Source organism: Haliaeetus albicilla, chromosome 1, assembly GCF_947461875.1.
Source record: "Haliaeetus albicilla chromosome 1, bHalAlb1.1, whole genome shotgun sequence".
NCBI lineage: Eukaryota > Metazoa > Chordata > Aves > Accipitriformes > Accipitridae > Haliaeetus > Haliaeetus albicilla.
The window spans coordinates 42,234,967-42,261,436 of record NC_091483.1 but is presented as its reverse complement, the minus strand read 5'-3'; the positions used below and the strand labels follow the sequence as shown (position 1 = coordinate 42,261,436).

The window sequence follows — 26,470 nt, the reverse complement described above, 5'->3', positions numbered from 1 at the left end:
CTAGCACGCTTCTTCAGTGACATCACTATTTCACATCTGTTATACTTCTGAAATCAAATGCAAGCTTTAGAAGCTTCTATACTTCCCATGAGAATTTTGTATCCGACTGTCTTTGCCTTGAAGTATTTTGAGAGTTTTACTCCTGTTAATATCATTCAAGTAAGTCCTTTGCACTGAAGCATTGTTCCCTCTCCTGTTATTACATCCCTTGACTGATTTAGTAATAATAAATAAAGCCAGGTACCTAAAAGCTTATCAAGGTTAGCTAAAGGATGGGAAAAGAATTTACCATGTACAGTCTAACAGAGAGTTCTATTCTATTTGTATTTTATGATTTATATTCAAACTCTAAGTCATCCACAGTGGCATTAAAATTAGTATAAACTAATGAACATTAATTTTCTACATTTAACTTCTATACAGTAAAACTTAATTTTCTCTAAAAGGCACAGAGAAATTACAGCAATATTTAATTTAATAACAAAATTTAAAACTTTCACTAAAAACTGTTGTAGGCATTCATTTGTATTACATTCTTTTGGAATTGGACCAAGTCATTATTAAGTGATATACTCTGTAATTTTCATCATCACCAGATCTGTCAGCTGCTCACATGCTGTGTTGATATACACTGTGTAAGAATCCATATGTATATTTACTTTTATGCCCCATTCACTAGATACACACTTAATTTTTTTAAATAATTTCTTTATATCAGTTAAAATCAGTTATTTATACAATAATGTAAGTTTATAGTTCAACAATATAATTCCTCAAAATGACAGAGTTTTTCAGGACTTACAAATTTTGAAATAAAATTTTAAATACTTTTACTAATTTAAAAATTGGTGTCTAAAAATACCTGCTGACTGGGCACAGAGATAGGTTGAATTACAGCTGTGGTGACTCCAGACTTTGGTGTAGAAGATCCTATTGTCAAGGAAACAGAGGTGGTTTTCTTCTGGGCCCTGAAAAAAAGAAACAGCAAGCACTTCATAAGGTCTGAAATCAGAATATGTTAGTTTGTAACCAATAAGCCATCTCCTATTCTCCACATCTTTAAATATGTCATTATCAGCTGAAAAGATCAACACTGGAGGAAGCTTGAGTAGAACACAAACTTTGGCTAATTCACACTTTCACACCCAATAAAAAGTACTGATTAAAGACACAAACTAAAATGTTTTTGGTTTCTTTAACTGTAGGCCTCTGCAACTTTTTTTGGAGGCACAGGGCTGGGTGACTACAAATGAAGACTTGGTTAACTTAAAGTTATTCCTGAATATGAAAAGTTGATATCAACAAAAGAATTGTCAGGGTAGGGCCAGACTTCTCTGACAGAACAAGTGCATTAATAAAATTGACAGTTATAATACTACGCATTTATATCACGTGAGAGAAGGAGAAAACACAAGACATACACAAATATACCCCAGATGCTTATTCAGATCTAAAGTTACTGAAGATGTTCCAGCGCCCCTTATTAAGAACATTTGCACAGCATTGTTCTACTTTGCACACTTACTGTGGCATAGCTCCAGATTTTGATTTGAAAATTAAACTTTCACTCTCTGAATCTGTGGAACTGGCACCTGGAAAAGAAAGTATTTTCAATAATCTCATATCCTTTTACTGATTTATTTAATGTTTACATTACAAAGAAAAAACTGTGCTACTATTGCATTTCACTTCAAGAGTTTAGAACTCTCTGTAATAAACTACTGTAGTTTTTCTTACCTGATAAAAGTTTGTAACTAAGTACTTTAGACAGTTACAAAAATCATAACCATGCCAATTTAATTGCAAAATGTTTTCCCTAAGCTTTTAGCTGTCCTCCTTCATATTGAAGCAAATACGGCCAAAAAAGAAAAAAAAAAGGTGACTGCTACTACTCTACTGGAAACATATAGTTTTATTTACTTGAATGTTAAAACTTAAAGCATAAGCAATATAAACATATGGCTTATACACAGATAACAAATCTTCAACCTTATGCGAGAGCAACTCAGTATAGCAAGACATTTTCAGACAAAACTTGCTACTCACAATCTCCACAGTTCAGACTATTTATATTAACCTATACATAACATTTATGTACTGTTATTTCTTGCCAGTGGAAGTCTTGATATAATATATGTGTTTAGCAATACCCTAAACTCATTAGAAGAAAAAAATACGAAAGCATTTATTCCCTTTGTCTTAAATTTTCTTAATAACTGGTACTTTGCACAACATTTATTCTAGACATTTATGCAGTACATACTATTCCTCAAAGGATTTGTGCATACACATGCGTAGCTGTATTTGTAATACAAGTCATAAGAAATTCATAATCAATATGCATAGTATAACACAGACTGATTCCAGTGAAAGAAAGTTTGGACTGAGGCACCTGAGCACCCTATTTATTTACAAAGTTTAGACTACAAAAATCAAAGCAACAAGTAGCACAGGAAAGGTAAGAGAGAAGCAATGTCAAGTGAGCAAAGTGTGCCTACATCGAAGTATTTCTCTTGAGCAAAAGATAACCAGGTCTTGTGTGGCTGGGCCTGCTGCACAGAAGAAAGTATGAGGCATCAGTGTCATCAAGACTATTAATGTGCAAAGCAATGCTGGTGTGACAATCTGGTTTCCTTAAAGATCACAGGGGAGGAGCCTAACAACTTGTACAATTCTCTCTCTCTCAAAGTACATGTTGTAATACTTCAACATAGCACTTCCACATAGAATCATAGAATCACAGAATCAATTAGGTTGGAAAAGACCTTCAAGATCATCGAGTCCAACCATCAACCATGCCCACTAAACCATGTCCTGAAGTACCCTGTCCACTCGCTTTTTTAATATCTCCAGGGATGGTGACTCAACCACTTCCCTGGGCAGCACATTCCAATGTTTGACAACCCTCTCAGTAAAAAATTTTTTCCTAATATCTAACCTAAATCTCCCTTGCCTCAACTTGAGGCCATTTGCTCTTGTCCTATCTCCAGCCACCTGACAGAAGAGACCAACACCCACCTCACTACAACCCCCTTTCAGGTAGTTGTAGAGAGTGATAAAGTCTCCCCTCAGCCTTCTCTTTTCTAGACTAAACAGCCCCAGTTCCCTCAGCTGCTCCTCAGAAGACTTGTGCTCCAGGCCCCTCACCAACTTGGTTGCCCTCCTCTGAACACGCTCCAGCACCTCTATGTCTTTCCTGTAGTGAGGGGCCCAAAACTGAACACAGTACTTGAGGTGCGGCCTCACCAATGCCAAGTACAGGGGAACAACCACCTCCCTAGTAAGACTTTGCCAAATCTCAAAAAAGGAATTGTTTTAGTCCCTGTATCTCTCTACCCAGCTGTTTCTTTTTTAGTGTTGCTTCTGTTATTATAACTTCACACAGTAGTATATTTGTACGATACCCGAGTATTTCTGAAATCATGCTTACTTCTGTAAAGAAAAGTCTTACTAGAATCCGTAAGATTCAGAAATGTCTTGCTGATTTTGCTATTACATCCCAATGTGGGATAAAATAGTTCATAAAAAAACATATGAAAGAAACCCTATAAATGCACATCTGTCGTGATTTAGTGAATTTCTAGTGAAAAGTTTATTGCTTTGTTAATCAAAAGCTATTTAATCATTTTGGTATGGTATTATTCAGATTTGTTATGAGTATTTCTTATATTAATTTGTCTTATGCTTTCAATTAACCATTTAAAATCATATTAATGAGTTACTAAACTGGTAAAAGAATGCATATTACCAAAATGTTTGAAAGATGCATGAATTAAAATAAAAATCAGTATTCAATTAGTAGAATCATGACTAAAATATAGTCCTCCACTAAAAAATTAATTTAATAATTTTACTCATGGTCAAATCATTAACTTTCCTCAGAGAAAATAATACTTGAATTATGACTAATTTTGAAGTCAAGAAATATTTTTACAATTACTAACAGTTGATTCTGGACAAAACCAGTATGACTGACTTTTAACCTGACTTAAAGTCAGTGTACCAAATATGAAGAATTACAATACATTTACCCATGCCTGAAGGACACTCATTTGGGGCAGCTACATTTAATTGCATTGGGAAGAAGTTCAGAACTGAGACAGGGGATTACTGCTATCATGAAAATCATTATTGATATCACCAGTCAAACCTTTGATTTACAGGGGGTACTACTTAAAAGCTAACCATATGCCAAAAACTCTGCTTGTTCCTCCTTTTCCATTCTTTATCTTACTTGTACCCTAAAATAATAACAATCTATCCACTGATTCTTGGGACATTCCTTGAAATACCTGAATTATTATGAAGTGATGTTCAAAATGTGTTGCATTAAAGGGAAGTAGAGGCACACCATGAAAATACCACCAAAGCAAACGTAATCTTAACATACAGAAGCAAAAGTAAACTTCAGCTTAATTATCTTTTCCTGTGTCTCTTACCTTCAATGAATATTTCAGCTGATGTACTATCTGAACCAATGGAATTTGAAGCCAGACAAGTATAGCGTCCAGTATCGTCTTCAAAGGCTTCTGCTATAATTAGTGAATGAAGTCCTCCACTTCCAGAACGGATCTGAATGTCAGGGGTATTCTGGAGTTCTTTTCCTTCACAGAACCATCTGCAGCCCACATAAATTTAGAAAGACAAAAAGAAAAAAAGAACTCATCAGGCTCATCGCACAGAAGACATTATACTCTGCTGCAAAAACCTAAATTGCTACTGAAATCAGCACATGGTGCTTTGAAGTGTTTTTTGATGGCATTCGCAAAGAAATACCTTACTGGAATAAACTTTGTTTAAAAGGTAGTGAGACATTTCTGAATGCTAAGAAAATTGTACACGTGTACAATTTAAAGCTATTCTGTGTCCTGTTTTGGTAGAATTAATGTTTTCTGCATATCTTACATACTGGCTTGTTTTGACCACAGTCTAATCCATTTCAATTTAAGTTGCTACTCCCTTCTTCCTCATACTCACTGATTTTCCACGCAGGATGTTTGACTTCTGTCTATCATGCCCAGTCAACCTAATATAATGCCATGGTATGGGTTCCATATTGCTAAACTTTAAATAGGTTTACTCCTGTCTCAGATCAGGAACATGAACAGGTTCATGTTCATTATATGTATATAATACCTATACAAAATACAATACCAAAAAGGTATGCCCCAACAAAAGGGCTGGGTTTAGGTACAGGCAAAACAGACACTTATTGGGAGTGACTTATTACTAGGTAAAAGCACAGCCTATTTTGTTTACACTGGGTCAGTCAAGCATTTTCCAGTGCACGCTGCCTGAAGAGCTGGTCCATGTTCTCAGTCTGCATTGCTTCCATGAAGGTACCAGCTCCCATTTTTTTTTTGATTCCCTCATACCAGGTAGTCCTATTCTCATAGGCTACCCCCTGAATTATTCATATCTCTAGCAGCCAGCAAGTATGAGAAATGGATAATTCTTTTTTTTTTTAATAGGGGCTGCTATGCATTTTTGTGAGGGACGGTAGATGGGTGAGTCACTAAAGGAAGATCATTAGGGAACAGACTTCCCTCCATTCTCAAATTTTCACTATGTTCTGGAAACAAATTTTGCCACGTCCTTCTGAGCTGCAGTCCCACAAATTCACTCTGCTCTTTATCATTCTTCCTTCCTTTCCCCTCAGCCCATAATCCTAATCTGTGTTTTTCCGTGTTCTCTCTTTGCCCTCCTTTCCCTCTTCTTCCTCTGTCACCACAGAATTCAAATCTTGTGGTGAGGATAAAGACAAAGTGAGTAATTCTTGACAGCAAGCTTCAAAAGTGATCTTTCATTCTCTTCCCCCCATACACTTTTAGTTTCCTACTGTAGTAAAGATTAAAAAAATATATATATATATAACCACAGAAATTTATGGAGAGTCAATTCAGATTAAAACATGATGGTATTTTCAAAAAATAATTTTTAAAGACTTAACATCTGCCACCAAAAAAATTTGATATTTTCCCTGTAGTTTGCACATGTTTATGAGAGAACTTCTGCAGTTACATTACAGTAATACTTAAACTTCTTAAGCTTTTTTTCCCTCCCTATCAGATTAGTTTCCCCTGCCCCCCAAAACCAAAGTAACCCCAAGGAGTTATAGACCTCCCCCTACCTATTTAGGAAAAGCATGCAGCACTACAGGATGACAGATACCACACAATAACAATCAGAGAGGAGTCTTTAGAAATAAACTGCCTCACTCTTATTGCTCTTTTTTCTTTTTAGTAAACTACATGTAATTAACAGAAATAAAAATTATCTTACAAAATCTTCTTCTGAAAATATTAGATTGTAAAACTTGACATTTTATGCTTATTTCAGAATGCAGAGTTAAGGAACCTAATAGATTTACACATAAGACAATTCCCCTTAATAACACCCAGAACTGTGGGCAAGCCCTCTGTGTTTATGAACAATAGATCTTTTATTCCTGAAGGCAAAAAAATGTTGATAGTAGCATTAAAACCATATGTAATTGTCTTCTGTAATTAAAAGACTAACGTTAAAGTTCCTTTTCTGTCTTCTGTTGTGCCCAGACAGTGCACACAGAAAGTATCATTTTTGGAAGAACTAACAAACTTCAATTTGTTTACTCAGTAGACCCCTTTGGCCTACTTTTACAACTATTGGGCTTGGAGACAAATCTATTCTGTCAGTTCAACTGCCAAAATTAACTTTTCTCTTCCCCGTCTTGCCTCCTTTCCTCTCTTGTCACAAGTCCTCCCTTCTCCCTGTGTGAGGACCTCTGCTACTATTTTTTGCTTATTAGACCTTCAGAGTCCTAACCTCTGTGCAGCCTTTCCTAAGTTACATTTTAAACGATATGCACAAGAGAGATGTTAATTCAATTTCTAGACAATCACAGACAAGAACCTGTAATATGAGGCTCTACTTAACCATTAGTTCTATTTTTCTTTCCTTTCCAGAAACATCCTGCAAAGGAAAACCTCTCCTCCAAGCCTAATTATTTTCTCAGATAGATCCTGGTTTAGTTTCATGCAAATTGTATGGCTTTCTACTGTCTCCCAAAGTCCATGCTCACACAGTGTTTAAGAAACTGCGATAAGCATATGAGCCTAAAATAAAAAATCCATTTATATTTTTTTGTCAGATGACATTAATAAGCAAACTGTTTTCTTAGGAGGATGAGTTCTACGCTGTCCCTTGGTTCATGAATAGACATAGTCAGCCCCAAGTACTGGGAGCTATTCCTCAACATTGGTTGGGACTGAGAGTCATTGCATCACATCAGTGACATACCACTGAAAACGAGTCCTGACCTGCTACATCAGGCACTGTCTGCCACAGAGAAAAACACATAAGCAATTCAATACAGAATTACCTCAGCCATCATTAAGGTGATGTTTGATGAATGGGAAACAGGCCTGGTGTGGGACTGCACTGTTTATTGTGGAAAGAATTCACCTTCACAATAGGCAAGAGCAGAGTTATTTGAAATGAAGAACACTGGAATAGACTTAGTTACATTCTCTTTCCTTTTCTATCTATTTTTTTCTTTTCTATGTACATGCTGATAAAAGGAGAGGATTAATTAATATTAATTTCTTTTGGAGATTACATAAAATTAAGTGAATGAGAAAATACTCAACTGAAATACTTACCCTGCAATAACTTGCTAACCACCAGTTCAGTTCAAGAGAGTTTGTGAATTTAAAAAAAGGGTCAGTTAATAAAAATAAATTAAGTATTTTTTTCCCAAACACAGACTGAATTTTAGTTTTCTATCTTTTATATTGTATGGGCTATTATAAAGCACAAAACTGCTATCTACAGGCCTCATCAGCCTTACTGCCATTACACTTGGAATAGTCATGGTAAGAGGATTTTCTGCTCCTAAGGACTGAAAAAGATTCAAAGACAAATCTTTGAAGCATTCTCTCTTTCTGCAAAGGGATCACCGAAGCAAGCAACAAATCACTATCAAAGGGAGACTGAGCCAAAGAAACAAGGAGGACTCATGGCTAGACACAGAAAAACAGCCAGAAAGCAAGTCTTACAATAAAATTCCAGCTTCATACTAACTAGGGCAGCATTAACTCATGTCCAGTCTATTCCAGCCTACTGATCCTCTTGGGAATAAGAGGATTACTACCTAGCTGTGAGAAGGCAATAATACTTCTGGAGAGCCAAAATACCTCAAACCAAACCAAAATCAAAAGACACTGGAAGTACCACAAAGGAACAAACGCACTGCAGATGCTTTGCTTAAAAGAAAATTCCCTGTATAGAGAACATTGGTTTAAAAAGACTTCTGTGTCACAGGTTCTAGATACCAAGTACAAAAATTATCTGCTCATTTCCCTATCCCTTTGTTGTAGGTTCTCAATATTGTATGAAGTGTGCAGATAGAAACAAAACAGGCAGAGACACCAACAAAATGTTTTGCATATGTGTGTACATATCAGTACACAGAATAAGAACTCAAGCTTGCATCCTAGGTGCATTCCTGCAGGCCATGCTAGCATTCATGTGAATTTGTAGAGAACTGTTCCCTTGAAAGAGAACAGAAACTGCTGTAAGATGTCAGATAAAGGCTGGCAAAAAAAAAAAAATCAAATAAAAGGAATATACATTTTATACAACTGGAATTCATTTTATTAGTCATTAAGTATCTTGCTAAATTTCAAATTACACTGAATTTCTCTGTTCTTTCCTACTTTCTTCTTCATTCTCTTCCCTCCATTTCTCTTCCTGCCTGCATTTCCACTGTACCACTCTTTGCCTTGCCCCTTCTCCAGCAATGCTTAGTTTTCACCTACATTGTATGTACTGTATGTTAAAACGATAGCAATTAAATATTTAATGCAGACGCTGAAACACAATCACTAGACTGGAAAGTCAATACTCCAAGGAAGCAAACCAGAGGTATTTTGGTAGCAGGGGAACAATGATTAAGATACTCGCTTTTCACGCTTCAAAGCCTGCTTTGCTTTTCCACTGGCTACATTATTGTATGACAGCAAAACTAGAACAGCAAACAAAAAAGGACAGTCAGATGCCAGGTGATCAGCAGTTCATGCACACTGACATCAAGTAGCAATTCACAAAATGTGTCTTTCTTTTTCACTCTTCTTTTCTTTATGCCCTCACACCCCTCCATGCATGGAAATAAATATAAGCACGTGTGTCTGGGATTTTAATGACTGTGAACAAAATATAAACAGAGTTGAACAGTACACTGACTGAATAAGCACCAGGGCCTTAACAAAAACAGTTCAAGGTTGTCTCTAATGCATAATCCTGCTGGAACTTGTGTTTTTTGAGAGTCACTGAGGAATAGAGAGGTTTTCCTTTCTGCATACTCTTAAAAGTTAATTTAAAATGGCAGCTGAAGTGAAACTTTAAGATATAGCCTTAGGGAAGAATTATAATAGGGAACTCTGACCACTACAAAAAGTGCAGAGAGATAAGCTGTAAATTAAAAAGTAATTTTATCCTTAGCAGTGTTAAGTATGTCCAGCAAGAAAAGTTAAAACGAAATACTCTGACATTCCTGTACTGGCAGAGTCAGCGTTTCCATCACAATACTGTGTAACTTCCATTGTGTTTTTTCTCCGTTGAAGTTAAGCAGTCCAACACTTCCAGACTGTAAAACATTACTACTTAAAGAATTTAACTTGATTTTTAAAAGAAATCAACTTTGCCATGTAAGATTTGGAGTACTCTGCAGTAATCAGATTATTCAGATGCTTATGTTCTTTGCACACTGCTCAATTTTTGTGCAATATACAATTACATTATTTGTATAGGCAATTCATAAAAGAGTTACCAATACTAACATACGTATTTTATATATTTATATTTTGTAATCTTAAAAGAAAATGAAGATCTGAATATAGACACTGATGCTTTGCCTGAACCTCCAGTTAAGCAATTAAAAAGATGTCTCTATATACTGAAAACCACAGAAGCCAATTTTATAGTAAAAAGCATGTTACATTATAAACAGTACACATTACAAACTTACTCAGAATGTAACTGATTCTTCCGGTGTTGCACAGCATTCTCCAAGCTCTCACAAACTTCAATGAGGACTTCACATCCAGCTGAGTAAATTGCATGATTAGGTACTAGGGGACCAAAACTGTCCTCTCAAAGTGTAAAAATATGGCAAGAGAATACCAAAATGGCTGTGTTTTCAAGACACTCATCAACTTTCCCTACAAGTTAATTCTGCTCCCTCTGAACTCAAGCTGTGCATAACGCTCTGTGCAAGGACGCAAAGAGGAGGGGGTGCAGAAGGTAACAGATGTGACCAGCTGAGCCATGGGCTACAAAGCTTCCAAGAACAGTGAGCAATGGCCTCTGTCACTGTTTGCAGGTTGCAGTGACTCCAGAGATAATTTTTTTAGCTTATTCCTGTCATTAGGAAAATTCCTTCCCTACATTCTTGTGTAGGTTTTCCAAGTCTCTGTTCATTTTACCTGTAGGACAAGGATTCTGCTCTGCTTCAACATTTCAGCTGGGGAAATAAACTGAAAGTTAGCTTGAGCTTTTGACAGCTCCAGACAAGATATTCAGAGTTACAGCAGAGATCCTGTCTGTAGCTCATGTCATTCTCTCCAAGTACTGTAATGTTCCACAGTCTCACACAGGTGTGTACAGTTAATTACAAAAGAAAAACAGTATTGCCAAACTTGATTAAAAACTAATTGTTCTGTCTTAAAATCACAGGATTAGCTTAAAAGTTCTTTTTTTTTTTTTTAAGATTGTATCTTGTCTCTGTCTTTGCAATTTTTTACCTCATTTTATAGCTTTTAATTATAGAAGCTTTTAAAAAATATATTTATGATGGAGGGGTTTAATTACCTGAATGATAGAGATATTCACACAAGAAAACACAAAATTTATGCTAGAAAGTGTGAAAATTGAACACAACACTGAGCAAAGATTTATAATTGTCTAACTTGCCATACACCAAATCTTTTAGAGAACACATTTTTTACTTTTTAGATTAAGAGAATTTTAAATAATTTTCTTGACAGTTACCTTTGCTTATTTTGCATTTCTTTGGCAGTGGTATAATGCATGCTACTGACTTCAAGTCTGTTATTGCTAAATTATTCTTAGGCACAGTAAGAATTTTTGCCACAAAATGTATTTTTCTTAAGTTACGGAACTTACTGAAATTTACTCCTACTACAAATTTAGTCCTGAGGCAACTACCTCCTATTTCCTAAGGCCCTTCTGCTTTACCTCAGCTTTTTGTTACAAGTTATTTTTAATGGAGAACCCTAGTCAAAACAATCATGTGCATTATAATATGAGCTAAATGAGTAAAGATATTTGCAATAGCGACTAAATCTCTTGGTAATTCTCCACCGAATTAAAGGTTCAAGACAAATTTGTCCTGAAATACAAATCCTTAATTTTTTCCTTTTTCCTTTTTTTTTTAAAGATGTGACCTTGATGTGGGAGCAGTATAAACAGTAACTTAAATAATAAAGTTGGTTTTTTTTTTTACATTTATCATAATTTGACTATTTATGGAGAACAATGAGGTAATAAAACAAAAACATTATAATTTAGTAAAATTTCATAGTTATAAATTGCACATGTCTCTGTTAATGCTGCATTCTTATAAAAGCCTAGAAGATATGCATGATGTGATGCAGTAATGAAATATCTGGATGTAAAGGAAAAAATGGTGTGATTTAAAGAACAAAACTGAATTACATTCCATGTCTATAATGAAGAAGTTTAATGCTAGTTTTTTTCTTTATAAAAACCAGAGATAGTATATAGAAAAGAGGTACCTGCTGTATGACTTATTTGGATATGTAATACAAAGCTATTTATCTGTGATTAGTAAACATCTCTGTCATAACAGGCTGTGCAGGAAATTAAGGTAATGTTCACTACTGGCTACTCATTTCCTGCAGAAGTAACTTTTTTTAAAACTGGATGTGTTCACTATTTTTTTTAGAACTGTGATTCTAAAAAAAATATCTAAATATTTACTAAAAGAACAATGAAAAGCATCTAGCACCTTTCTTGTTGAACTGGCTTCAAAGCCTCATAGGTACATTTATGACATATGACAAAGAAACCAGGGAAGTGACTCTTGTTGAGAGTGCTGTGGTATTGGGGCAAATGATATTTCACAAATGCATGCAATGGTATCCAAATGAGATACTACATTTCAGGTAATCTTCTTTCATCATGCAGAACAAAGACATCTGTGCAGCTGTATTTATTCAGTAAGAACAGCAAGGAGATCATATTTCTTTAACCGGCCAAAAGAGCAGTCAATATTAAAGGCAAAACCTGTTTGTAATAAACCTTCTCTAACCAGAATGACAAATATCTTATGCCCATAAAGCAATTTCTTCTAAAAAAACATTGCTTATGTTACAGTCTGCTGTCATATATGAAATAACAGACAGACTGGTGAATTGTATGCTGAATAACTTGTTTTCCATTTCTGAAGCCCAAGGTTTAAATCCTCATAACCTATTTGGATTTATCTTTGCCCTTTGCCCCAGAAGATTTGTCTTTTTTCCTTATCTTTGCCCATCACCAAAACACAAAGTACCTTATTACTCTTGAACCTAACTGCATGTTTTCTGAAGACAAAAACATTGACCAGGTGTAGGTGTAATCCATAGATTTCACAATTTCAGAAACCTTACGCAGAACTTTCTTTTCCATATTTGGGCACAAGCCTGTGCTATAAATGTGTCACTTTCAGAAGCAGCAATTTAACTGACAAATAGATGTGGATAGATAATTCAGTTCATTCTAGATTTGGGTAATCATCAGATCAAGAAAGAGAGAAAATACTGTGCAATTAAGGACCAATTATGTAGTGCAAACTGTTAATCAACTTTTACAACAAGCATGTTGATTATTTGCCACACGTACAGGTAGTTATTAAAAATTAACAATGCTTTCTCATTTCATTGAGTAACTTCTATAACTAGTGAATTTGGGCACATATAAATTTACAAATTATGTGTCCATTTTGGTATATGTAAATAAAAAGCATGAATAAAATCCAAGAATAATTTATATGCAATTTAAAATACAAAGGTTTCCATACTTTTATCTGTAAGACATTTTTGAGGGCTGTTGGACTCATTAGATAACTGCAGGTTAATTTAATGAGATTCTTTATAGCAGTCATTTTCTTCAGAAAATTCAGAAATCTTATTGCAGAACAAGTTATTAACAATATCTAATGTAACAATTGCCCTACATCATCCCTTCTTGGACGGTTTCTTCACACCTTACTATTTTCTGGAGCATTATTTTGTACCTGACATTTTCGAGTCTATAGGAGGATATTTTATATATATCTCCTACTTGACTAAACCTGGCTTCCTGGCACATATATGGGTGCTACCACCACTTACAACTGAACCATAAATCTGAGATATATCTCCTAAAGTGGCTTTTGAGATGAAGTGCAGTCTGTGCAAAGACGGATAGAGCTTCTTTGCAGGTACCTAAGAAGTAACTCGGCTGCCTCACAGGTTAGCCAGACTGAGGAAAAATAAATCCAAATAATCAAAGGGAAAACTACTACTCTCCTCAAAAGTCAGAATAGGCACCTTCTGGCACAACTGAAGAGTCAAAAGAACTCTTTGCTCCACTACAGTTACAGTTCTGCATTTCGATAATGAAAGCAATCACTCAACAACTTGCATGGCTGTGTTTGACAATATATCATTTTTTCAAGCTCTCATTGTGTGTTGAAATAGAAAAAAACTTCCCTCAGAACAAAACCAATACTGCCTCTCAACAAAATACCTTCAACTTCAGGAGGCTAAGCTGTTAAAAGTCAAGACTGAAAAATCTCTTCCCTTCTCTTAAAATTATTTTCCTCAGATATAAGACCCCAAAATTTAATCACAAATGCCTGCAAATATTAGTGGAAAAAAGAGAGACTGGACTGGAAATATAAGCAAGCTGCAATAACCCAAGAGTTATTTATGTTTTTTTTTTTTGTATACATATTATATACATATGTTTTCTCAATATCATTAAATACGAGATATGGCAAAATAATTGAACAGTTGCAAATTCCCACTTGTTCTTAGCCCCCAAATTACACTGCTTAGGTTTGGAAAATGATTGTTTGTTTCATAAATACATCAGTAAAACCATCTGTAACCTCTCTGGGCTTCAGAGTTTAAAAAAAAAAGAAAAAAAAAAAAAAGAAAAAATCACAAACCAAAAACTGTGAATACTAATGGATCATAATCTGGTCTGCAATTTGCAAAATTATTTAAAATGCATTAAAACGGAAAATTCTTTGGCTTTCTGACATATCTAAAAATGCAATTCTCCATAAGGTGTTAGTAAAAACAAAACGAAAGCCAAGAAGCAGGACAGTAGATACAGAAAAAAATGTTCATACCGTAGTTTTGTGGTACATTTACCTGTATTTCAGAAGATTTTACACTAAAATCAGTAGGTGCTATGAGCAGTGAGAGGAAGAATGAAGCAAAGTACAAGTTCAAATTAAAACAGGCAGAGTCCGTACAGCTAATGTACATTCATTTCATACCTTACCATTCCATGCAACTTTCTCATTTTGTTTTTTTAGGTTTCATATTTTGCTAGAAGCTTTTTCTTTTTCTTTTGAAATATCTTATACATTTCCATCTCCACCGCAATATAGGCAATAGCTTGCCTTCAGTGCCAACAAACATGGAAGCTGCTTCCATGTATCAAAGCACAGATGGAACAGCTTATAAATGTGAAGAATGAGGAACTGCATTCATAAAAAGCTTGACAATAGCTGACTCTGCAGTTCTGTCCCTAATATTATTGTAGACGCTTTCGTTAATTTTTTAAATGTAATTCAGGTTTAAATTATTACCAGGTATAACACTTCATTTTCCAATTTTTTAGAGTTTTATGCTCTCAGAGGATTATCACAGAACTGTGAAACACTGTATACAGAATTCAGCACTGAACACAAGAGAAAACCCAGCACCCAGAACATGCGCTTTTTGCATTTAGCTACTTAGTACATAGGAGCCCCTATAGTTTTAGGGCATGAGATGCCAGACAGTGAGCAATAATTTCTTTCTTTCTGACAGGTAATTAAATTGACTGGTTTTGTACAACTTCCTTCTTGGGCCTGGAACATCTTACCCTGAAGTCAAAGCGTGATAGACATTATCTGCATTTCAGATTGTTCCACTAATTCATTTGTCAGCAAGTCAAGCAGACCCCTTCTGCTTGTATCTGTAGTTGTGCCAGCAGAAATTGATTTATTTGCTCTTTCTTTCATGCAAAGATTATAATCTCTTCCCAAAAAATCAGAATATTAGATTTCCAAAGTAGAGATGCTGCTCCATATTTTTCACCCTGTGGCTACAGGAACCCTTTGCCACACATAGAAATACATACATACATACAAATTTTTTCTCCAAAATGGATTCTGAAGATAATCCAGGAAAATCTGCCTGTTTTATTTTCTATTAAGCGTCCTCAAATATTTATTTAAACGCAGTAGTCTTCAGATGCAACCAGCCCTGTACTAAGAGTCAGTAGTGGAGGAAGCATATGAGAACAGAGTTACAGTTTAGCGCTTCAGAAGAAACACACATATGGTATTAGGGATAACATTCCTGGTTTTATACGGTCTGTTCTCAGCCTCAGAGCATGCTGGAAGAGCCAACTAGAGCAGCATAATATGCCTCCCTCCTTTTATTCCACCATTCCCTCCCCTCATCCATTTTTCCCATTCTGTTAGGTTAGGCATACCCTCATGTGTATTTTCAGTAAGAACACTCACCATAATTTTCCAGAGTGTCTAGCACATGGCAGCTATCTTACTGAATATAAGCATTGGACCACCTGGTAATGACAGTCTAGGCAGGATCTAATGGTTCAGAACAACAGTTCCCACTCATCTACAGTGAACGTTGGCAATTGCACAATGAATGTCCTCCTCTCTGACATAGCTGAATAAAAATGTTTCTCTAAAGAAAAGCTCAATGAATAGAACTCTGAGCCCTGAAACAGTAATTGAACATGAGATAATTAAATATGTTTTATTATTGAGAAACAGAGGTTAAGCACTTTGTCCACTGTCACCCAAGAAAGGTAAGAGCCAGTTCAGAACTCAGCTTCCACTCCCTTAACTCTAAGACCACCTTCCATGCACTGACCAGATCTCTGGAATAAGAGCAGATTCTGGCCTTTCATTACCAGATGTACTATTAGCCACAAAATTATTATTCAGTGTTTTAAAAAGCTAGCAGATCGGAATGAAGAGACTGATGTAAGGTATTATACAGCACTGCATGGTAATGAAGTACTGGAGGTTCATTCTTAGGGGTCTGTTTGCCTATTGTTGCAGAAGGATTTTATGTAGCAACCTTTGACTAACTCTGAGGGCAGCTATGCACTTATGTCTCCAGTGTACACACTAAATAACTGTAACTATGTTCACTTAAATTGCAGATACCATCACCTGGCTTATGTAGACCTAGGCTTAATCAAGTTACCACTTCTGGTACTTGATAGGAAAATAACATGATCATGGAAAGGAGGAAAAGAAAGAAAATTGAAAGCAATGAAGACAGTTACAGCAGGTTAAAAAAAAAAAATTAAATATTTAATAATCACATGTAAAATGCTGAACATTTTTCAGACCCAAAGAACTGTTGAGGCTTGTAGTATTAACACAATTGCTTGTCTAGCTGAAATGGAATGCTTATCATCTGAAACAGAAATGCTGCTCTTAGCTGTCCATTATAACTGTATACTCCTTTGACCAGAAACGGATCGTGAACTAGCATGCTGTCATTATTTTGCCTAGGAGGAGGGGAACCTCTTACAGAACCACCAGGCATAATCTTCCAGTGGAATAACATTTAGAACTTTGAGGGAAGGACTGTAAAGAGTTAAGAGTAAAGAAAAAGATGGAAAGTTATAAGGATAAAACTGCATTTACGCAGTTTAAATTCTCTATATAAGGTAGATTGCATTTAAAATGATCGTGGTAAGTTAGTGGCAAGTTCATGTCTGGCAACACACACCTTGGATGAAGCAGTAAAACTTCTCAAAACCGTAATAATTAAAAAGGGGAAGAAGCTGAGTGGTATTTTAGACCAATCACTCTAGTTCACAGAAAAAACCCAACAACATTCAATCATGAAACCTTAATAACTTGCAAATCAACAACAAGAGATAGAAACCTCCATCCAGGGTGTGTAGTCTAATTCATACTGAAAACACAGAAGTGGCAACTGTGAAAATTGCAGGTTTACCTTCAGAAGTGGCAGACATCTTGCTGGAGTTATGAAAGGCAGAAAGTTATTAAATCAGCTGTGACATATATTGCAATCACCGTACTTTTTATAGGCACAATTAAATGATGCCTACAGAAGACAGTTATCTACATTATTATAGCTGAATAGATAAACCCTTTTATTTGCATCTGCAACATTAGCTAAACCAGACCAGATTAAATACAAAATAAAACCCTACATACCCAATACAGAACTGTTTCATTCTTATATGGATACTGTTCCTACTATCATCTCCCTTTTTCTTACTTCCCAGTTACTTCCAAGACAGAGTCAGTAAACATAACTTTGTTGACCAGAAGATAAAATACTTGATTCACATAGGTCAGGTCAGGTCAGCAACTTAGTAGCTAGGAACAAAGGAAGCAAGCTGTCAGCAGTTTTGTCAGTGCCTTGCACTAAGTATGACAGCAGTCAAATTTACTCAGTGAGGCGCAGCCTGCAGAGATCAGCGTCATTCTGCAGAGTGTCTCAGGATGCAGAGAGCAAGCACCTCAGCACTTCACTGACTACAGTTTTCAATACTAGCAGCAGGTCTTGAATGGCTGGGATGCCAATGGAGGAAACTTCCATCATTGAAGCATTCAAGATTAGGATGACCTGTATTCACAGACAGTTGCAAAAGCTGAATCTATTTCATGTATATACAGGTAACACAAGCAGCAATCATATAGTTAGAACAGATGGTTTGGCCAAAGTTGGTGGCTCTATGTAATAATTTCTGTTAGTGATGATCACAATTTTCATCTCCTAAGCTTAAAACAAAGTCCTCATGCAAGTGCCCTCAGAACCACCAGGGAAACAAAATGTGGCTTCTGTATGTTTGTATGAGGTGCCCAACAATGTATATAAACAAAATGTCAGAAAAAGATTCACACACCTTTTGCTCTCAAAAAAAAAAACCTCAAACCCCAACTAGTTCACTTATAGTCTGGTTCTTGGGGTTTTGTTTGCCTTTTTAATCAACAATTTCCTTATATTTTCTTGTTCATAAATAAAATCAGAACTTTGTAAATAAAGACTATTCTGCTGGTTTGGAGTCTTGACAATTTTGTGGTTTGAATGTTTTTCTTTAGTAATGCCTGAAACAGTGCGCAAAACCAGAAATTTTGATCATTACAGTTCAATTTTAGTTTAAAATATTTATGTTTATATATAGTGTTTTCTTAAGTTTTATTTATTTTGAACTTTTTATTTTTCACATTTACTTGACATCCCAGAAGCTGATAGGAGTTAAATAATCAAGTCCCAGCAATAATGCAGCTAATTTGCACTATTTTTAAATGGCTAATTTTTTTGTCAAATTTTGTTCTTAACTTATGGATGCAGTCTTTGCCAAATATGCTGAAGTCTCCTTCATCTATACAGCTAATTCTTGCTATCTTGCATGCATTCTTTAATTTGTAATTCAGACTCAGCAACATTGACTACTTTATGTAAGGACAACTGGAAAATTTTCAGAAAACTCTTTAAGAGAAATTCAGGAAAGGAAATTATTAAAGCTAGATCTGAGGTCATCTGTATAATCATTGAAATACAGCAATCAATCTAAAAATTAACTTTCTTTCAATAATAGTTTAATATCCAGAAGAGCCAGAGAGCTTCAGAGACTTTGCAAACCCGAATTTGTAACACGTTAAATAGTGTCTAAGCCTACTGGTCTGGACTAAAACTGGAAGCTTCCTGAATAAATGTCCAGCATTAACTAGCAAAACAATACGTCAGCAATACTGAATATACCTGCTCTGATTGATAATGTAATATTATCAAAGACTTTTTCACAGTTGCTGGTGGAAAAATGAGGCTTGATCTCTACATAACAGCTGTCAACTTTACAAGTAACCGTACTTTTCTTTGGCATGCTATTTCTTTATATCCTACCTCAGAGGTAAGTACAATAACAGACATAGCAAAAAGCTCCCCATTAAAAGACCTAAAATAAGATTCTAGACTTTGGACTCCCAGATAACATCTGTGGTTTGCTAGGACAGATTTAGAGTGTGCTATGTGAAAGGGTCTAGCTGAAATAGCAGATAAGAGGAAGGAAAGGGTGGGGAAGGAAAACTGCTTGTCTTTGGAGCCTCAGTCCTCCCAAGGCAGCAAAACTTATGCCACCATTTCCTCAGCATCCTTATACACAGCATCCCTTTACAGAAATTTCATAGCATAGGCAAAATCAGACTTACCTGGTTTATTCAAATAGATACCTGTTATTAGGGTTAACTGCTGCATTACTGTGCATTTCAAAACTCACAAGGACTCTCTTTAGAGGAGGACTACACTTACCACCTAAGCCAGACCTGAGGACTAGGCATCATGTTGGCCTAATTAACAATGATAAACTGATGCTATCTGTTCAGCTATCAGTTAAAGCACCTTTACATGCTCTCACTAGCTGCAAGACACAGCATGGCTCTCACTTGAGACTTTGGTTTCAGCCTTATCAAACAAGTTTATATTTGTGGTTGCCAGCCATCTATATGGTATGGTACAAAAGCATGCATATACCCTTGCTATGTGCTTTGGTCACCATCTGCGTAGCTGCAGCCAGTGCCCACTTGCTCCAAACATTCATCACTTCCAAGATTCTTCCCACCTACCAACATACATTGGCCTAGCCAGCCACGCCTCAAAGCATACCATGTGTATTTTTCACAACCATTATGAAAACTGAAATATGAAACAGTACCAAAAGCAGGTTTTACTGGAAAATAAAAAATTCCATAGGAATCTAACAGGTTGAGGGTCAACACTCAAGACTGCTTTAAGGTTTACTCCTTTTTGCAATGACTAGAATTTATATATGCTTGCTGTGGCCCATGTAAATCCTAGAAATCCCTGATCCTTAGTGGCCCATGTAAATCCTAGAAATCCCTGATCCTTATTTCCAGCCTTTTTTCATTTTGCATCTCTCCACTGTTTGAAAAACTGACTACAGAGAGGGGATCTATTTTATATATGAGCAATGCAATGCAGACTGCACCAGCTTTACAGTCAGAAAACCCATGTAAGTAGTCATTAAGTTTGGGAAGAATGACAAATGTCCATCTAGTTACAGATTAATACCTGCATACCCTCAGCAGCCCTATCAAAGCTGGCCCAGAGATGTGTCAAAGAACAGAATATTCTGGTCTTTATATGAAGACGCAGGGATACTCCCACCTACACTATGCAGCAGAATCTTACCACCACTGCTTCACTTGATCTGTAAAGCAGTGAGGGGCTCTGGAATTTGTCAAAGATTTCAGACACAAGATGCGCTTTTTAAGACTGGGCACCATAAAGACCATGCTTTCTTTTCTTTCTTTTTTTTTTTTGGTAGAAAAACTGTACTGTTTTATCCATACTACAATTAAGGTTGTCTAGTTTAAAACCAGTTCAGGTTGGTTCTCCATATTTCATATGCGTTAACACAGTAAAACTGCACATTGACGCAACTCAATAACATATCAGAGGAAGGAATGTCAAGGTGCTGTAGTATACATTTTGACCTCTGATTAATTCTCACAGCAGTTATTCAGAAATACTAATAGCTTTCCCATCTGCACTGTGCACTTCAAAGTTACAAAAAACTGCAAATAACTTTTAAACGTTTACATTGTAGTCTATGTGAGACAGAAATTAACTAACAGTGATTTGTGAACCCTGGTTAAAGGTTGCAGATTATTTTTGGTTTTATCCTTTTTTTTAAGTTAAGAACAAAGTCCATGTGTGTCCTGGAAATTAGACAGAGAAGTAACATTAAACAAGAAACTAGTTCAAAAGGATGTACACAGCTATTTGACTGATTATTCTCTTTTTTTTTTTCTTCCCCAGTTTCAGCCAGCTAAATTTACTACCCCAATACCTAAAGACAAAAAAAAAGCTTATTATTGTTTATTGGATTTGCTGTTGTAGAATAATAGTTATATATTATTTCTAGATAAATTACCGTGTATGCAGAACTACTGTAGGAATTGTTCTTCATCTTTGCTTCATCTTCCAACCAGGGACAAGAATAAACAGTGGTTTTCAATGCTATAACTTTTGATCTGTTTTCTAAATTTTAAATTCCATGGACTTTTTTTTTTCTCATTTAGAAAGTATCTGTATAAAAAACATTCACCATCTAATACTCACATCTGAAGGAGATTTGGATGAAAGTCTTATATCAAGTGCTATGCATCAGTTTATGGGAGATAATTGAGAAGAAAGGACTATGAGAGTACTGGGGGAGGAACAAAGTTTGGTTAAGAGTAACTATTTCAGAATAAACAATATGCATGAAAAGAATATAATAGTACAAAGTGCCTACAATATAGATTATTACAATCTCATCCTTCAGGTTAGGGATATACTTTGTTCTAGATAATTACAACAGTTTAATAAAGTGTTTAATAATATAAACTTTTCACTACTCTTAAGATCAGTCCGAAGTGCTAACTTTGAGAGCAAGCAATTAAACTTTATACAATCAAAAAGGTCATTGTCCTTCCTTTTTATTTTTCATACTTTCCATAATGTATTTGGAATGGATCATATTTACTGTTATTTATGACAGGGAGATCTTCCCTTATCTCTGTCCTCCTCACTCTCTCTCTCAAATCAGGTCACCAATTATCCTGTAATGTCCAAAATCGTTCCTGAGATACATTTGCTCTCATTTAAGAGGGCATGTTTGTATGCTATGCAAAATATTCAAAAAAGCCACTTCTCCTTTTATTCAAAGGAACATTAAAAACTATTTGTTTTAACCCTGACCTTACCATTAAATGCTATGATCCCAACTCAGCCTCTAGGCAATTAAAAAAAAAAGAAAAAAAATCATTTGAGTACATCCAGCCAACAATTTCCACGTTAAAAAAAGTTTAAGTTGGAGCCATGTGGTCTCAATCAGGCAGTAAAAAACTCACTGTATTTTCTTAAATGCACAAATGCAGTATGCCCATAACCTCTCTTTTAAATCATCTTAACCAGATCTGAATCACTCTCACCACAAATGATTCGGTGGCCCTGGAATGTGCTGGGGTAGACAGAGCTGCTCTGCAATGAACATTGGGACATTTCCCACTTCCTTAGTGTTAAGAGACCAGTCTGCAGCAAAAAAAAAAAAAGTTCTTTAAAAGGTTAAAGCCAAGACAAAAAATGACATCACAGTTCAATCATTCAAGCAAAAAAGGAAAAAATGCACTACTGCCTAATAAATCAATGTTGTGTGCCACAAACCACAGTGAGCCAACACAGCCAAAGAACAGCTTTTCTTGCTGAAGCAGAGATACCACAAGCAGCTGGCAGATGCATGTGTAATTGTATTCACAGAGAGCCATTGAATCCATTAAGCTAGCCAGGCTCAGAGAAGTTGATCAGTTAAAAAAGCAGAATAACCATAATTTCAGTAACAATCTGTGCATCACCTTATACTGCACTATAGTATTTTTTACCATGGGCTACCACATTTTTTTTGCACAGATGAGTATGTATGTGGCACTTTGTTAAAAGCTTATAGGCAGATCACTTAGGATCAAAAAAACCCTTGGAGGTACCTGCATTACCTGAATGAATGCTGCTAGCCTTCTCCACTGCTCCACTCAAGCAAGTAGGAACAACAGGCACAAAGCACCTTAGCTTTCTCAGCACACCTCAGAAGGACTTCCAAAATATCACTTACATCTAAAGTTATAATAGAGGAAGGGGAATGTAATTCCTTTGAGGCTCCTAAAAGTCAAGTTTAAACAGCAAATGAGCAAGCTTGCTTAACTAACTGTGATTCTTAAATGCCACTTCCTCTTTAAAAGTCTGTCTGCAGCCTGAAAGATTTCTTTCAGTTTTAATCACCTCAAAAAACAATTTAAACATGTGGCCAAAGTGATGTGCATTTAAAACAGGAACAGGCCAGAGCCAAGACGTTTGGATCCAGTTATTAACCTCCTCATACTTCATGGATATTGGAATCCAGGGGTTTTGGTACAGGCCCATCGCTGAACTCAACACTCATTGCCAAACCTCACAGACAGTAGAAAATATGTTTTAACATATCAAAGCAGGAAAAACAGCATAAAGATGTCAGATTTTTCCACCACATCAATGAGAAAAAATGTCATTATAGCACCCATGCAAATTGTGAAACTGAAAGCAGCTGCTGAGGCAACCTGACATGGTGCCATCAGCAGGGGGGAGCCCAACTCAGGAAAACACTATTCCATTTTTAGCTCTGAAAAAGAATCTTTGCTAGTTCTAGCGTGTGATTCCAGTTCAGTGAATAACTTGCCATAAATAGAGCTAGTAACTGCTATAGAAAGAAGTGCCTCAGTACATGGTAAACAAAATGTTTACTAAACACCCCCAACATCCTAACATACTGCACACTGTCCTGCTGAGCACTGTTTTGCAGTCATTCCATAGTAATGGAATTTAGCGGATGGTTTTTACCAATTACCACACCAAGCAGGGTATTTTTCCAAATGAAGGGTGAAAGTCAGAATGGGAGAGCTTTGGTTACAACTTTCTGAATTAGAAAAAACAAACTTAGAGACCTCAGACAAACAGTTAATTGACTATGCCTGCTATACTTTGCACAATCACCCGTTTGCTCATTCAGCATATTTTTCATGTGACTAGATTCACCTTCACAAATCCTTGATAACCAAGCAGTTAATAAGGGGGTAGGGGGAAGGACTGCTCACCTTGTCAACACAAAATATTGGAATAACTACTTGAAGTAGCTGAGAATACTACTTGAATAGCCAAAGTTATGGGAAGGGAAAGAAAAGCTTTCCTCTTTTCAGGTTTATTGTCCCAGTATCTTTTTTTTTTTAAAGTACATTCAATCACCTGGTCTTTCCCCCTTTGTCAAATTTATTACACAGTTGAACTTTTGGATTTCAAGGGTTTCTTATTTATCGCTTCATTAAGATAACCCACGTAGCAAGACATAATAGCATGCTGATAGCAGTGCTTATCAGTAGCTTTAAAACAAATGCGTCCCCACAGTGTATTTCCTCTGACAGCTAGATGGCATTTCTGAAAGCAAAGAATTTGGATTAACCTGCTGCTGTGCTGATCATTATAAAACTTTTCCTAAAGGCAAGACACAGAAATGAAAAAAAAAGGTGCTTGTAACAAAGCAATCCATTCTGCTAGTAAACTTAAAAGGCAGCAGTGTTAACGCTTTTATAAAGCAAGAACAGCTAAAACATTTTTCTTATTGGAAGAAAACCAAGTTTCTTTTTGCAATTCCTGTCCTCTCTCTCTGAGAGTCATTAATCCAAGCATACACTCTTTTACATTGTACGTTAGCTTTCACTTGCGTGCCCTAGAACAGTAGATCCTCAAAGCTTTGTGTTTTTAAAAACAGATTCACTTGGCTTCTAATGCTGGGGAGGGGAGGAGGGCTGTGTGTTCTCTGAATGAATGCCAATCATTTAAAACGAGTTTATTTTGCGTTCCTATAACCTAAACAGTCTTAGGAAGTATCTCATCCCTTTTCACTCCCCCATCCTCCTATATTTTAGTTCTATTTGTATCTTTTGTGATGGAAGATCTTTACTTCCCAGGTTCAGCTCTTGCACTTAAAACAAACGGGTTACTCTGCTAGTTAAAGTTACTCTATACTACACACGTTTCAAAACAAAACAGATTTGCAGAAAACCCATTTGGAAAGCTTTCCAGAATTGTACAGGTACTTAGTAATTTTGCTAAAATATATACATTATTACAGTGCTTTTTGGAAAGGGAGAAATGAGGAACATTTTACTGCTAGGCACTGTTCTGAGACCACTATAACTAAGCAGACACTGTATGATTCACTCACATATTTTCTTCCCCTCCCCTATTGTAGTAAAACAGCTAAAGCACCTTATTTTCTTGCATCTTTATACACATTTAATGCTGGCACTTACCGTTGTGGAACAGATGGACACCCACCCCCCACAAAGAAGCTGATAGCTGATGGTCTCTGGATCCTTTATTTCTTGACTGTCCCCAACTCTTAGCTTTGCTGCTCTAAATTCAGCCTAGTTTGCAGAATAGCACAGAAAAAATTAATAGACAGCTGAGTTGCCAAATTCCAACCACTCACGATCGGCAATGAAGACGTTCTCCCTAGTTCTGACTGATTCCAAAGAACAAAGCCTGCTGGCAACGAGGAAGCGGAGTTTAAGTCCTCTGGCTTCAGTCCAGCTGTTGCTCTTGCTTTTGCTTCAGAGTACGTGAGAGTGTTTGTATGAGCTTGTAATGCATGTAAGAGATGGGGGCAGGGGAAAAAAGAGGGTGTGTGTAAGGGGAGGAATGCTAGTCATATCCAAAAATAACATGAAGGAAGTAATGTAGCAATCGGTCTCCCCTCATTCTCTCCTCTTATCGCCTGTACTGAGAGTGTCTCTACCCTAAGATTCTGATCACAAGAGTAGGTAGAGAAAAAATTCCAATGTAACTTGCAGCTCATTTGATTGCACTATTAAACTGTAACTGAGGAGCCCTACGCTTAAAAGGACACGTCACAGAATGCATGATTTGATAATCTATTTGATAATACCAAAGCCAGACTGCATTTCACACTGTGTGCATTTGTTCGCAAACTGGAGATAAAAAAACAGAAACTGCTATTGAAGTTTACTATGTGTCAGAAAACATAGCATCACGTTTGCCTTTCCAGAAGTTCCTAAATTCCAGTCTGAGGCATTTCTAGATACTGCTTAATGTTGGTTTCTAAAATAGCAAATGTTGCAAGTTTACAATATAATACAGAAATAGGGGTATAAAAATCTCTATATAGTTTAATTTCACCCTACATTTTCAGAAATTTTAATAAACAAATTGCACATTCAGAAGAGTACTCTCTGTCAAAAAGAAAATCAACACCCACAACACAAACAAGAAAACCCCACAAAACAAAAAAAATTAAGGCTTCTTTCCTGGATAATCAGAAAGCTATAATGTAACTATTGTTACTTTTTTGTAAAAAACTTTAGATTATTGGTTCCAATAAATGTGGGCTTTTTAAATCTTAAAAATGGTCATTAATATGTGAACAACAAATTTAAGGAAAAATAATAAATCATTAATGATAGCCTCACTATTTTTTTTTTTATTACTTGTATTTAATCTTGACTCTCTCAAATAAATTTGAGGACCACTAAAACTACCTATACATCCAGAAGCAGGCTCTGTGATTAGTTAAAACT

General features: G+C 35.9%; 1 protein-coding gene across 7 annotated transcripts in view; it reads right to left on the bottom strand.

Annotated features, from left to right (window-relative positions):
* The window catches only part of PALLD (palladin, cytoskeletal associated protein), a 208,325-nt gene that overhangs the window by 131,541 nt on the left and 50,314 nt on the right, over positions 1-26,470 (bottom strand). For 3 of the 7 annotated variants that reach the window (XM_069786624.1, XM_069786635.1, XM_069786646.1), the window contains exons 2-4: positions 4,440-4,618; positions 1,526-1,592; positions 863-968 (exon numbers count right to left, since the gene is read on the bottom strand). In XM_069786624.1, the coding sequence (XP_069642725.1) occupies positions 863-968; positions 1,526-1,592; positions 4,440-4,618 (352 nt within the window). Of the gene's footprint in view, positions 1-862; positions 969-1,525; positions 1,593-4,439; positions 4,619-17,494; positions 17,530-22,282; positions 22,383-25,186; positions 25,511-26,470 lie in introns of those variants that run through there. The other 4 variants (XM_069786674.1, XM_069786680.1, XM_069786664.1 and 1 more) reach the window with 4 other exon arrangements.